This window comes from Capra hircus, chromosome 22 (assembly GCF_001704415.2).
Source record: "Capra hircus breed San Clemente chromosome 22, ASM170441v1, whole genome shotgun sequence".
NCBI lineage: Eukaryota > Metazoa > Chordata > Mammalia > Artiodactyla > Bovidae > Capra > Capra hircus.
Genome location: NC_030829.1, coordinates 37462075 through 37475546, shown reverse-complemented (window position 1 = coordinate 37475546; position 13472 = coordinate 37462075). Strand labels below are relative to the sequence as shown.

General features: G+C 46.9%; 1 protein-coding gene across 4 annotated transcripts in view; it reads left to right on the top strand.

Moving 5' to 3' along the window:
* Positions 1-13472, top strand: part of ATXN7 (ataxin 7) — a 139478-nt gene that overhangs the window by 115913 nt on the left and 10093 nt on the right. For all 4 annotated transcript variants that reach the window (XM_018067123.1, XM_018067124.1, XM_018067122.1 and 1 more), the window contains 6 exons: positions 2017-2266; positions 4235-4494; positions 4956-5038; positions 9577-9842; positions 11274-11472; positions 11777-11898. In XM_018067123.1, coding sequence (XP_017922612.1) covers positions 2017-2266; positions 4235-4494; positions 4956-5038; positions 9577-9842; positions 11274-11472; positions 11777-11898 — 1180 coding nt within the window. The remainder of the gene's footprint in view (positions 1-2016; positions 2267-4234; positions 4495-4955; positions 5039-9576; positions 9843-11273; positions 11473-11776; positions 11899-13472) is intronic.

Below are 13472 nucleotides of genomic sequence, written 5' to 3'. Positions count from 1 at the left end.
TTTTTTTTTTTTTTTTTTTTAAGAAAGCCTCAGATGCCAAATTAACTTATTTTGGCTTTCCCTTCCTTACATACAACTGTCATATCTGGGGAAGAAAGTAGCAGGCACTTAGAAATGACTACCAGTTAGGCCTTCCTAAATTGGTTGTAGCCTCTGTGTGTTATAGTTGGAGAATTTGAATTCTGTTTATAGATAACATAATTTTGTCCTGGTGTAGAGCAGGCTCTTAGTACCTCATAAAGCATCAGTGACCTGATGTCCTTCTGGGAATAACTCAGCACAGCTTCACTGGTGAAAAAAGACATTTGGAAATAAACCATTTACGTGATGGGGAAACAATGGAAACAGTGACAGACTTTATTTTCTTGGGCTCCAAAATCACTGCAGATGGTGACTGCAGCCATGAAATTAACAGATACTAGTACCTTAGAAGAAAAGCTATGACTAACCTAGACAGCATATTAGAAAGCAGAGACATAACTTTGCCAATAAAGGTCCATCTAGTCAAGGCTGTGGTTTTTCCAGTAGTCATGAATGGATGTGAGAGTTGGACCATAAAGGAGGCTGAGTGCCAAAGTATTGATGCTTTTGAACTGTGGTGTTGGAGAAGACTCTTGAGAGTCTCTTGGACTGCAAGGAGATCCAACCAGTCCATTCTGAAGGAAATCAGTCCTGAATATTCATTAGAGGCACTGATGCTGAAGCTCCAATACTTTGGCCACCTGATGCGAAGAACAGACTCATTAGAAAAGAACCTGATGCTGGGAAAGATTGAAGGCAGGAGGAGAAGGGGACCACAGAGGATGAGACAGTTGGTAGCATCACTGACTCAATGGACATAAGTTTGAGCTAGCTCTGGGAGTTGGTGATGGACAGGGAAGCCTGGTGTGCTGTAGTCCATGGGGTCGCAAAGAGTTGGACACTACTGAGTGACTGAATTGAACCATAGTCAAATTGATTCTAATATGCTGAATTTTTAAAATATTCATATAGCTTCCATGTTGTGAGAAATAGATGTTGAGTCACATAGATTTTTAAAACTAAGAGTTAAGCAAACATGCCATTTTAAAGTACAAGTTTAACTAAAGGTAATTACTAAGCTACCAGCATAAGGTACTTAAGTAGATAAAGTTACTAAATAATTTACTTGTTTCTGATGGTAACATTCTTTAGCTCTCGATTTATTTAGTATGCATTGCCTTACTCTGAGAAAACCTGATTCTCTAGTGGATAGACTTATTTTCAGTTAAACCTGTGTAGTTCTTGCTTAACCATGAATTACTTCCTGGTTTATAAAACAGGCAAAGCTATTTGTGGTATTTTTGTCTTGCGCCTTTGGCATCTTAGTGGTGTGAACCAGAGCTGTGCCATCTGTAGTCAAGTAAGATTATTTTTAAAGTGGGGGAGGGGTTGGGGGTGGGGAGTGAAGTGATTCACTGGAAAATTTCAGCACAGATTCATAACAAATGATAAGATAACCCTAGAAACATTCTTATTTGGTGTCATATGCTGGTGGGTAGTGACAAAAAAATAAAATCAAAGTACAACTTGTTTCTTAACACTTTGATGTTTTGAAAATTGGAGATATCCCGCACTAGAAAGGAAGAAATAATTCTGTTTGGTGTCAGTGAACAGAGTTCTGGAGATGAATGAATAATTCTCCCCTCTCTGACTACAAATTGGAGTCAGTGAGGTTTATTTCTAAAATGCAAAACCCAGCGTTCTCAGGTTTAAAGTGGCTATTTAATTTCGTAGTGGTTATCTATGTATGATAAAGCTCTTTACAGTGAAATGTTTTCTTAAGCAGAAGGACCAGTTCCTAGAATCCAGAATAAGTCTGTAGGGCCTAGATAAGCCATTTCTGAAAGCTGATGAGTTTAATATATTTTCACTTAGTGACACATTTTTTGAACCTAAATGTGTTGATTTCAGGGGACTCCTCCAGGGTTCCATTGAAGACTTGCCTGAAACGGTGTTTTTTCTCCACCCCACCACCCACTTTGTTTTCCTTTTCAGAAAGAAGACATAGCTCATCCAGCAAGCCTTCTCTGGCCGTTCCTCCCACTTCAGTGTTTTCCTTCTTCCCTTCTCTGTCCAAAAGCAAAGGAGGCAGTGGAAGTGGAAGCAGCCGTTCTTCCAGCGGAGGAGTCCTGAGCGCATCCTCGTTAAGTTCCAAGTTGTTGAAATCGCCCAAAGAGAAACTGCAGCTCAGGGGGAACAGGCCAATGCATCCCATTCAGCAAAATAGAGTCCCCCATGGTAGAATGTGAGTATGGCTCAGAGGGTTCTTAAAGCTCACCGGCCGTAGGTGGAACTGTGTACACAAGTAGCCTGTGAGAGTGTCTGTGGATAATGTAAAAGAAAGCCCACTTTGGGGGAAATCCAGATATACGTAGTTGTTTCTTTTTGTTTCCCTATTACAGCTTGGGAAACTTTGCAGAGTCATGATAGCAGTAATAATCAGGTTAATAATTCCTATCTATTGATCCTTTCTTGTGTGCCAGCTATTGAGATTGAGTTGCGTGTATTGTCATTTACTTATCACAACAATCCTGTGTAATAGATATTGTGGTTATCTCCTTTATGTGCACAATGAGAGGGAAGCGTGAAAAGATTTAGCCATGGGACTCTCTAGTCGAACAGGCCTGAGGTTCAAATCCCGCCCCGTCACTTCCTACCTGAGGGGCCTTAGCCAAGGCCCTGTTTTTCTCAGCATTTAAAGACCATGGCCCCTGTGCAGGGTCGCTGGGGCGGTAGGATTCATGTGTTGGAGTCACGGCTGGCTAGTGTCAGCCCCGCAGGAGACTGTGCAGGAAGGGGTGCTGGTGCTGCCGCCGCCTCTGCTAACAGTGAGGATAAAGCCAGAGCGAGCCCCAGAAGCTGTTCCAGGGTTTCTGGGCCTTACACAGCAAATAGGGGAGCAGTGCTTCCTCCCACCCCCTGATTTGGGCTCACGTCAGAGCACTGATGAGGGGAGGCTGAAAGAGGTTCCCACTATGAGGACAGGCCAGTGGACCCATAGGCTGCCAGGCTCTGTGTGGTCATGTGAAGAGCAGCCGCTCATGGAAACACATCCTGCTGGCTCACGGCGTCCCTCAGCCTTGGTGGCGGGTGGCTCTTCCCTGGCCCGCCTCCCTGTGGAGGGTATGCCATACGTATCAGTCCCAAGGTCTGATAACCTGGTTAATCTTTGGGCAGCGGCCAGCATCTGCTCTTGTGCACAGACCTTGCCAGCTTGGAGAGGCCATGGCATCTTATGGTGTCTCTGCCACTGTCGGGCTGCTCCAGGTACAGCTGTTTGGTGCTGTTTGTCCCGGTTGCTAAGCCCCCAGCCTCCACTCATCTGTCAGAAGCGCAAGTACAGCGGGCTTGGCTTTCGTTCCTGGAGCTGTCAGAGCGCCAAAGAAAATGCCAGTGCAGCGTGTAAGTCACTCGCCAGCTTCACAGCTGTTAGAGCACTGACTGCGCTGGACAAAATGTACAAAACCTCACTGGTCCAGATTTTCTGTATCTGTAGCCGGGCTTCAGATGGGGACCAGGCCAGCTGTTAGCTTTGAAGCAGTGTTTGCCACCCAAGTGACAGTATCAGGAAGACGCCAAGAAAAGTCAGTTCTTGGGTAGTGATCCAGGTGTTCAGTGCCCACGAGCTGGGTGCCAGGCGCTGAGATTCCAGGCCCCTGTCGGGAAGCCTGCTTCAGGGTCTGGAGAATTACCGCTTCAGTGACATGTTGTGTCCTAATTAAATCTGGATCTTCCTCGTTGACAGGGGCAGAGAGGCTCTTCTTGTGGAAATGTTCTCTAATTTCAGTTGCTCTCTTCTCTACTCACTTGTTTTACTTCATTTTGATGGATCAGTTCTTAAAAATGACAGTTCTCAAAAGATGTCCTCACAGGGTCCTGCAGTAGTCTCTGGTCCTTTGAGACCTTTCCATATTTTGCTGCTTGCAGGAGTTGCATTGGGTAACAGGCTCATGTGTAAGACTGTTCTGGAATGATGAAAGGCCACGTAAATGTGATGGTTCCTCTGGAGCTCTCTGCCTCCCCAGAAAGGCTTATGGATAAAGGTTCGCTGAGTTTTCTGCGTAGTCCTAGCAGATTGTCCCAGGGTGCCTTAGGGAACCTAGCGCTGCATGGCACACAGGTAGACCCAGGTTCTGCCTCACCCCTCTGGCTTCCCAGTCGCCTGGGGCTGCAGGGCACTCAGGTGCTGGTGTTCTCACTTCCCCTATGACAGCATGACGCCTTCTGTCAAAGTGGAGAAGATTCATCCGAAGATGGATGGCACACTACTGAAACCCGCGGCAGGGCCCGCCTGTCCTGCTCCTGCGAGCTCCTCAGTCAAGCCTGGCCTTAACTGCCCCTCAATACCAAAGCCAACCTTGCCTTCACCTGGACACGTTCTAAATGGCAAAGGGCTTCCTGCACCACCTGTTCTGGAAAAGAAGTCAGAAGATTACTCCAATAACAGGAAGTTTTTAAATAAGAGATTATCAGGTAACTTCATAATTTTTTTCTCAGTATTTCTTTTTGTATTAACTGGGCACTCCTGGGGGAGCAAAGTAACTATTATTAGAAGTCCTCCTTTTAAAACTAGCCAACTCCAGCTTTCAGATGAAGTTCCCTAAGTTGTGTCCTTGACCTCCTCCTCCTTGGTTTTAAAGTGCACGTGTGTGTAGGTGACGTAAAAGTAGCTTTCCAGTGGCGTGTTCTTGAATGGAGTAGTGAGGAATGCTGGCTCACATGGTCCCTCCCCTTCGTCTGGTGACTAGAGTGCCCATCCTCTCAGTGATGTCGCGACTTTTTTTTTCAGTGCTCAAACATTTCTTCCATTTATTGATAATGTGGTAGATTTGCTTCAAGTTATAATTTTCCTAAATAAGAGAATCACAGATTTCTATTTTTAGAATAAACAAAGGAGTGTTGAACCCATTGTAATGTCTGTGTGCTTTTGACAGAAAGAGAGTTTGATCCTGACATCCACTGTGGGGTCATCGACGTCGACACCAAGAAGCCCTGCACCCGGTCTTTGACATGCAAGGTAGGGAGGGGCCCTGGGGAGAGCCCAGTGCTCTGGGAAGCTAGGGGGCCGGGGCTGTGCAGCACTGCCCCCCAGGTCTCTCTCACCCACAGGGCCTCTGTTCTGGTGACTTTCCTGGATTTTTAAGGGTGGTGTTGGCTATGTTTTGATGGAGAACACCTCCAATTCAGAAAACATGGGGCCTGTTGTTATAAACTGCTGTTCTGAACTGCCCCCAGTGAGCATTGTTGTATCCAAGAGGATGGTGTTTTCCCCTAATTAATCTGTTATCTTCAATGCCTTTAATTTGAGAGGCTCCCCATTATTGTATTTTGAAGTGTATTGACATAGGATACATCCAGAAATTTCCTTTGCATGTATGGGTAGATTCTTAAAATGTTTGTGTGATTCTTAAAATGTTTGTGTAATCTCTGGTTCTTAATTTTACAGCTATGTAAAAAATCTGTGACTTTGAGATAGTGTTATTTTTTTTAGTTTTAAAAAACCTAGGTCCCATGTAATCCTATATCTGTGTGTGTGCACACACACACACACATATGTATATCTCTATGTGTATACATATATATCAGTTTGCTCAGTTGTGTCCAACTCTTCGTGACCCCGTGGACTGCAGCACACCAGGCTTCCCTGTCCATCACCACATCCCTCTTGGAGCCTGCTCAAACTCACGTCCGTTGAGTCAGTGATGACATCCAATCATCTCATCCTCTGTTATTCCCTTCTCCTCCCGCCTTCAGTCTTTCCCAGCATCAGGGTCTTTTCCAATGAGTCAGTTCTTCGCATCAGGTGGCCAAAGTATTGGGGTTTCAGCTTCAGCATCAGTCCTTCCAATGAACACCCAGGACTGATCTCCTTTAGGATGGACTGGTTGGATCTCCTTGCAGTCCAAGGGACTCTCAAGAGTCTTCTGCAATACTACCGTTCAAAAGCATCAATCACACATACTACGAAAATGTAGATTCTCCCTTTCTTCCCGGAGTTTTCCTTAGAAAACTCAGCCAGTGTGCTCATGAGAAGGTGGTGTGTTTACTATAAAATTAGTGTGGATGTAGGAGTGGCTTCAGTAGACCCTCTATGTAAATGAGCATATATGCTTATGTCCCCAGCCACCTTGCAGATGGGTTCAAAAAGTATGCAGAATCATTGCCTTGAAGTAATTTTAAAGCCATTGTTTGGAGAAGGTTAAAAATTAGAGAAGTTAGTGGTGTTCACTACAAATTAATAGTTTTTGATGTATTATAGTAAATTTTACCAAGGATTATGTTTGAATAAAGACATTCAGGTTCTACTTCATCCACTAAACAGTGGAAGAATATTAAGATCTTCAGAAATGAGAAATGTTATTTCTAGATAGTTCTTATTAATATTTTAGTGTAGGTTTTATCTTGCAACAAGGTACTGGATATTTTGAGGAAATTGATTGGTCAAGAGCACCTTTAAATATCTAATTTTTAAAGAATTACGGATCCTTTTCTCTGAGGAAAACGTACATACATGTGCATGTTCTGAATTTTGCATTTTATCACAGAGGTCATTCCACTTCAAATTCACCTTTGACTCTCCCAGTTAAGAATTCCTCAGGACAAGTTGCTTTGCTTTCTGTCGTATTAATTGAACCCTTCGAATGGCGTGTTGTTGATGGTAGCCATTTGAGCTCTGTTACACTTCTGTCCCATTCAACGTGAGCGAGCCCTCAGCCCTGCTCCACACTGCATCACGCTTGGCAGCCTCTCTCCACTCTCCCTGCCTACCTGACTCTCACACATAGATTCAACGTGAGCGAGCCCCCAGCCCGGCTCCACACTGCATCACGCTTGCCAGCCTCTCTCCACTCTCTCTACCTGACTCTCAGCCGCATAGATTTCTCAGTGTTGTGATAACTGTGGTTAGTGAAGGATGCTTACTTCACCCAGGATGCTCTTCTTTAATTATCTATGAGGCATGCTGATGAATCAAAAGCTCTGTCAACTCCACTTCTGCAAGGGGTTTGCCCAGTCTTCTTCCTGAACCTTCAGTGGCTTTATGTGGCTCCTGCCTTTTTCTCCCTTCTTTTCAAGTTGTGCTTGCCCTTCATGTGTTCTGTTAAGGGGTCTTGACGGTCTAGCAGGGTGCTTAGCCTCTTTTTGCATTCGCATGTATCCTCACCCAGGCGGGGCATGAGTGCAGCATAGAACTGGCGGAGGATACAGCAGGGCGACTGGCCTGTCTGGCACAGACGCCCATGCTCCGCTCTCGTGGTCTGTGGGCCAGTGCGTCTGCCTTTCCCCTCCTCTCTCAAGCCGCGTGGCTGAACACGCTGGAGCGCCCTGCTCAGTGTGCCCCGGCTGCCGTCCAGGTCTCTGTTAGGCCGAGGCCGCTGTCAGGGCATCTGCCGCTGCCCACTCCTGGCATTCTGCCGTCTGCCTGCCGCCCTCTCCATCCCCTCCTCACTTCCTCATCTGTCCAGTGTTCTGCCCTTGCACTTTCATACAGGTAGACCTGGGCTCCACTCCCTGTAGAAACAGTTACTGCACACGCATGTGGTCACAGACCTCCCTCTGGGCCTCAGGATGCAGGCTTGAACAAGGCCTGGCTCCTACCCTTAATGGTAAAAGTTACCTCTGATGAGTAATAAGGAGAGGCCAGCGTAGTCGCAATCTTCACTAGGGGAACTGAGTCGGGGAGGCTCCTTCACCTTAGGACTACTAGGCTGAACTTCTTGGGGTTTGTCTGGGCAGAAAAGGGGTGGAAGAAACAGCAGAGACAGTCGGTGTGAAGGCTGTGGGAGGAGGGCAGAGCAAACAGCTTAGGGTCCCCAGGGCAGCCTTAGGGGTGGGCAGGAGACGGAGGAAGCAGCACCTGGTGCCAGAGGCGTGGTGAGCAGGGAGCACGGGTGTTAGGGCAAGCTGGGCCCCGGGCCGCTTCACAGTGGGTCTTTATCTGTGGGCTTCAGACAGTTCCCACAGAGTTCTGATGGGCAGCGTCAGAACTGTTGTAATCAGACAGTTGTAATCACAGTTGTAGCCAGACAGTTCTTCAGAGCCCAGTGGAAATGCTATTTACTCTTCAAACCAAGCTTGGGAAATATCCATCATCTCTGCCTACTTTCTTCACTCAGTCTTGCCATGGGCACCAGGGGACACTCAGAGATGAGGAGTGGCTTCTCCATCATCTGTCTGGAGAGACAGGCAGGTGGACCAGTGACATCGTACATTCATCTGTTCACTCAGCGCGTATTGGAGGGCCGTTATTTGTATCTGCTTTTTGTTTGAGGCATTGATGGTGTGCCAGGTGCTGTCCTAGGTGTTTGCACAGCGCTGAACAAGACAGGTTCTTGGCTTCATTTGGGTTACTTTCGGATATGTTACATATTAAAGAAAAACAAGTAAAAAAAATTTTTTAAGCCCTACTCATGTTTCTAACTATCTGTGCCAGGTTACATTTGAGCAGACATAGTTGCAGTGTAACTGATAAGGACTAGGTTATGTTACTGAATTGCAAAAGGGAATGAGAAGTCTTAACTGTCCTTAAATCCTTCACACTGTAGTGTGGACAGTGAGCACACAAAAACGATCATTTGTAGTACTGGGGTGACATGGATGAGGGAAGGACTTGACTCACTCATATTTGGGAGGTATTATTTGGGCCTCTGTGGTTAGTGGCGCCTTGCCTTTTTTTTTTTTTTTTTCCAAACCAACAGGGGTCCTGACATTAAGGAGTGGTCAGGTTTACTTGACCTTTCTTCTTCTCAAGAGTAATTCCAAATTTCTAAAGATGTGACCATTTTTGATTCTGAGATTACAGATTGTCTCCAGTTCCAAAAATGCTGTCTGTCCCATTTTCTTGATTTCCATAGTGAGTGCATGTTCATGGGGTTTCAAGCTGCTGTACATCTTTTCCTGTTCACAGTCTGTCTTCTCTTGGATTCACACTCTTTAATTCCCAAATCTTCCTCTGCCGCATCAGCCCCTGTTTCTAGGGTGCCTTGAGCCGCTTCCTCTGTCCTTATGACATTGTCACTGGAATAAAGAAGCAGTTGTATTTAATTTTTACTCTCTGGCAGTTACTGAAAGACTTTCTGATACATGTTTTATGGGATGTATTATCCCATAAAAGGGAAGTGTTTCTTCCCTTTTAATACTGAAAACTCTAAGTGGCCCAAGAAGAGACTTTCTAGTAGAGTTGGTGACAGTCCTGATCAATGAATTGCTCCAGTGACACAGAACTTAAGGACCTGTCATCTGTTTGTATCGACTGTTTGCCCCTCAGTTACACACCAGGTGGCATGGTTGACTTTTTTTTCTTTCTTCTGGTGGAAGTGACATCACCAGATTCTTATGCATTTGGAGCCTGGAATATCTGCTTCTAGCTTTAAAAAAATTAAATAAAATTCATACTCTTAAGGTTTTTCCCTTATCAAATGCCAGGCAGCCTTTGATAATGCTAACGGTCTAGATTGCTTTTTTATTGGCATTGGTGTTCTTTGAGATATGACGTTAAAAAATTATTAATGACATTCCTCCATTTCTCTTTGTTTTGTTGTTGTTTCTGGTGTGTAGACACATTCCTTAACCCAGCGGAGGGCTGTCCAGGGTAGAAGAAAACGATTCGACGTGTTGTTAGCCGAGCACAAAAACAAAACCAGGGAAAAGGATTCGATTCGCCATCCGGACTCTCAGCAACCAGCGCAGCCTCTCAGGGACCCACATCCCATCCCTCCTAGAACGTCACAGGAGCCACACCAAAACTCTCACGGAGTGATTCCCTCCGAATCAAAGCCTTTCATAGCTAGTAAACCTAAACCTCACACCCCCAGTCTTCCAAGGTAAGCCGCATCCTGCAGCTCTCTCCGTCCTTCAGAGAACAGATATGCAGCCTGTAGAGTCCTGGTGTGTCATGCTGTCAAGGACAGGCACCAGGCTAGTTGTGAGAAGAGGGCGTGTTTTCTAATTGGGTTTTATTTTAAGAGGAAAAAAAAAAATTGTTCATCAGTTGAGTTTCAACTAGGGCTCTTCGTGGCCAAACACAAGCAGCAGAGTAAAGCTGGAGCTTCCTGCTCCAAGTGCGTGTCTCCTGACCCCACAGAGCAAGGCTGAAGCCCGGGTCCTGCCTGTAATAGCGAGGCAGACACCTCACCTGGTTCTGGCACCAATTTCCCATTCGTGTGTCTTGCTTCTTGCAAAATACAGCAGAAGGGATTCTTGCTAGGGCTAGGCATTGAGCCTGAGTTTTTATAACATCTGTTTACATGTATCTTCATTCATTCATCTGGGACTCTGGCCGGAATGCACACTAGGCTTTGGAGCTGTGCAGTGAGCAGCAGGTCAGAACTTAGCCACATCCCTCAGACAGTGATGAGGGGCTGAGTGTATGCCATTTAACCAAGTTCAAGTAAAGGACTTCGTATCCTGAGAGAAGGGAGAAGGGCACAGATACGGAGGTCTTGTGTCTCGACCATCAGTAGTGAGGCCTTCTGCTTAGGAAAGTGCCGACCCTTGGCTGCAACGGTTTCGCCTCACATGTCCGATTCTTGAAATGGTCGCATGAGGGATGGAAGTGCCTCCCTATGGAAACCTGAGTGTGTGCCTGAGCCTGTCCCCACATGAGCCCCTTGGTTCTAAATAGCACAGTGGAGGAGTGTTCTGAGCAGGTGCCCCAGAATGTGCCCAGGGCCAGGCCACTGATCCTTAGCAAGTCCTTTCTTTGGCCACCTTTTCATTAAAGTGTCACCATCTAAAACAAAGTGGGCTTAACTCTAGAAGTATCAGGCCTTTCTGTGTTGGCAAAGCACACTACTGTCCATGAGTCACACATTCCAGATACCCACATCAACCCACCTTCTTTTACCACCTCCTGTCCCTGTTAAGTTATTTTAGAGCACGTTACCTGTAATTTCATTGATCACCTTAGTAACCCAGTTCCAAGTGAAATGTGAAGAGGAATCAAAGAAAGAATTTGCTTAAGTTCCACATGCATCTCGCCTTTTTGGGGGAGAATAGGAAGACCAGGTGGGAAGGAGAATGGTTGTAAGTGACTTTGATTAGACCTGGCAGAAAGCTCCATTTGACGTTGTGTGGTTCAGGAGAGAGACTCTTCACTCCAGGCACCCCGGATCTGCGTCTGTGTCCCCAAGGGCTAGTGGTGGCGCCCAGAGCTCCTCTGGTGGTTTTGGATACGTGGTTGTATCTGAGTCGAGGCGGCTGATTCCCAGACATGTGGTGTGATCTGATCAGTGCTGCACTTTCTGCTCACCAAGGCCTCCAGGCTGCCCTGCTCAGCAAGGTGGGAGTGCCCCCATTGACCCTCCTCCAGTCCATGAGTCTCCACACCCTCCCCTGCCTGCCACTGAGCCAGCTTCTCGGTTATCCAGTGAGGAGGGAGAAGGCGATGACAAAGAAGAGTCTGTTGAAAAACTGGACTGTCATTATTCAGGTCATCATCCTCAGCCAGCATCTGTAAGTTCCATACCAGCCCCCGTGCCGACCCTCCCCACGCAGCAGGGATAGGGCAGTGCCAGGGGGCGTGCCGGGGACCGCAGCATGCCCTCATCCGTGCGGGTTGCCCCGAGGCGGCATGCTCTCTGGCGGGCGTGTCTGCTGCTGCTCCCAGTCTCTTCCATGATGCTCAGGGCTAGGCATTGTCACGTTCATGCTTCACAGCCCGCGGTCCTCAGTCAGTGCTGTCTGTCCCGGCCTATCCTTCCCGGGCCGTGTACCCTCAGAGTCTGCGAGCCCAAGCGTGTGCTTTCTTTCTTTGCAGTTTTGCACATTCGGGAGCCGGCAGATTGGAAGAGGCTATTACGTGTTTGACTCCAGGTGGAACCGGCTTCGCTGCGCCCTCAACCTCATGGTGGAGAAGCATCTGAATGCGCAGCTGTGGAAGTGAGTGCCTGTCCACCACCTCTGGGGCGGGTGGGGGCTCGGGGCTGCCTCCTCTTCATTTCTTACGGGGCTGATTGAAGGAAGGTCGTCCTCTCTCTGATGAATGTAAGGGCTTGACCAGCCCTGGAGGAAGGGCTTTCATCATTCATCCATTCACTCCTGCAGCAGATGAGTCTCATTCTCGGTGCTGGGGTTTTAGGCCGAGGGGCTCCCAGATGGATGGAGCTCAGGTTCTAGGACAGGGAGAAACGTGAAAGCCAGTCAACAGAAAACAGACATCATAGCTTGTCATAAGGGAGAATAACAGAAATGCTCATAATCTGTATCTCTTATTGAGATTACTGTAGGCCGGACACCGTAGCAAATACAGTTTTCACAGCTCCAGGCCAGAGGGCTTCATGGAGAACCTATGTGAAGGGGCCCTTGAGCTGAAATGAGTGATTGACAAAGAGTAGTCATGGGGCAGGCGAGGAGGAGTGGGTTCCGTGCAGGGAGAGCAGTGCATATGAAGCTCTTAAGTCAGAAAAGAACGTGGCTGATTTGAGAATGAGCGAGGAGTCTCTTGGAATAAGAGGAGATCCGAGAGGTCGGATGACACCAATTTAGAGCCCTGGGGAGAAGGGTTTCAGGCAAAGGAGCTATTTGCTCTGGCTTTCAATTGAAAGTAAGGCAATCGTGTTGTATGGCCTTACACATGCTCCTGTTTCCCCAATGTGATTTTAAGTTGAAGAGGAGTTCCATGGCCCCAAAAGTTTATTAACCCAGTCTTTCTGAAAGGAAAGTTTTTTTTATTGCAGGACTTCTCAGAGCCTTTAATGAGTGCTGTCCATTGTAACTCTCAAAACATAGGATGATATCGTATATAATGTGGACTGTCTGTCAGGCTCTTGTGACCTGGGAACCTGTTTTAGGGGAGCATCTGGGAGACTAGTGTTGGATTGAACTGACTTTGGGAAGCACTGAGCTTTGTTAAGGGGGCTGTCCAGTAGTACATAGTCATCCCATATCCTCCCTTTGGGCATCATTTACCCCTAGTGCCTCCCTGAGTAGACTCTACGAGTACACCTATTTGCCTCTCTGCTTATGTTTCCTATTATAGTCAGAGGAAGTTGTCAGAGACCTTGGATAGTCCATGATCCAGAGGACTGTCTCTATGGTCATTAGTAGGGCTTGCATTGTTCATAGTGCAGACCAGCCCCATGGCAGTGTTACTCTGCTTTATTTCATGTTTGTTCCTAGTTCTTACTCGATAAGAGCTCTAATGAAGTAACAGTGCTCTGACCCAGAGACAGACTTGGGCAGTGGTTGTTGGGATATTTTTTTGGTGGTGGTGGTGGTGGGCGGGGGAGTGGTAGCCTCGGATCAGACAGCTTTAAGATGTGTGAAATCTCAGTTCCTTTCTTGGTGGGACCTGGAGAGCTTACTGAAGTTACAGATCTGTGGGTTTAACATACTCGTCAGGGTTACAGATCTGTGGGTTTAACGTACTCGTCAGGGTTTAGAAGAGTCCTGGGGATTCCTATCCCTGTTACATTGATGAGTCGTTTACGGCCAGGGTTTGGGTGAGAGACTTG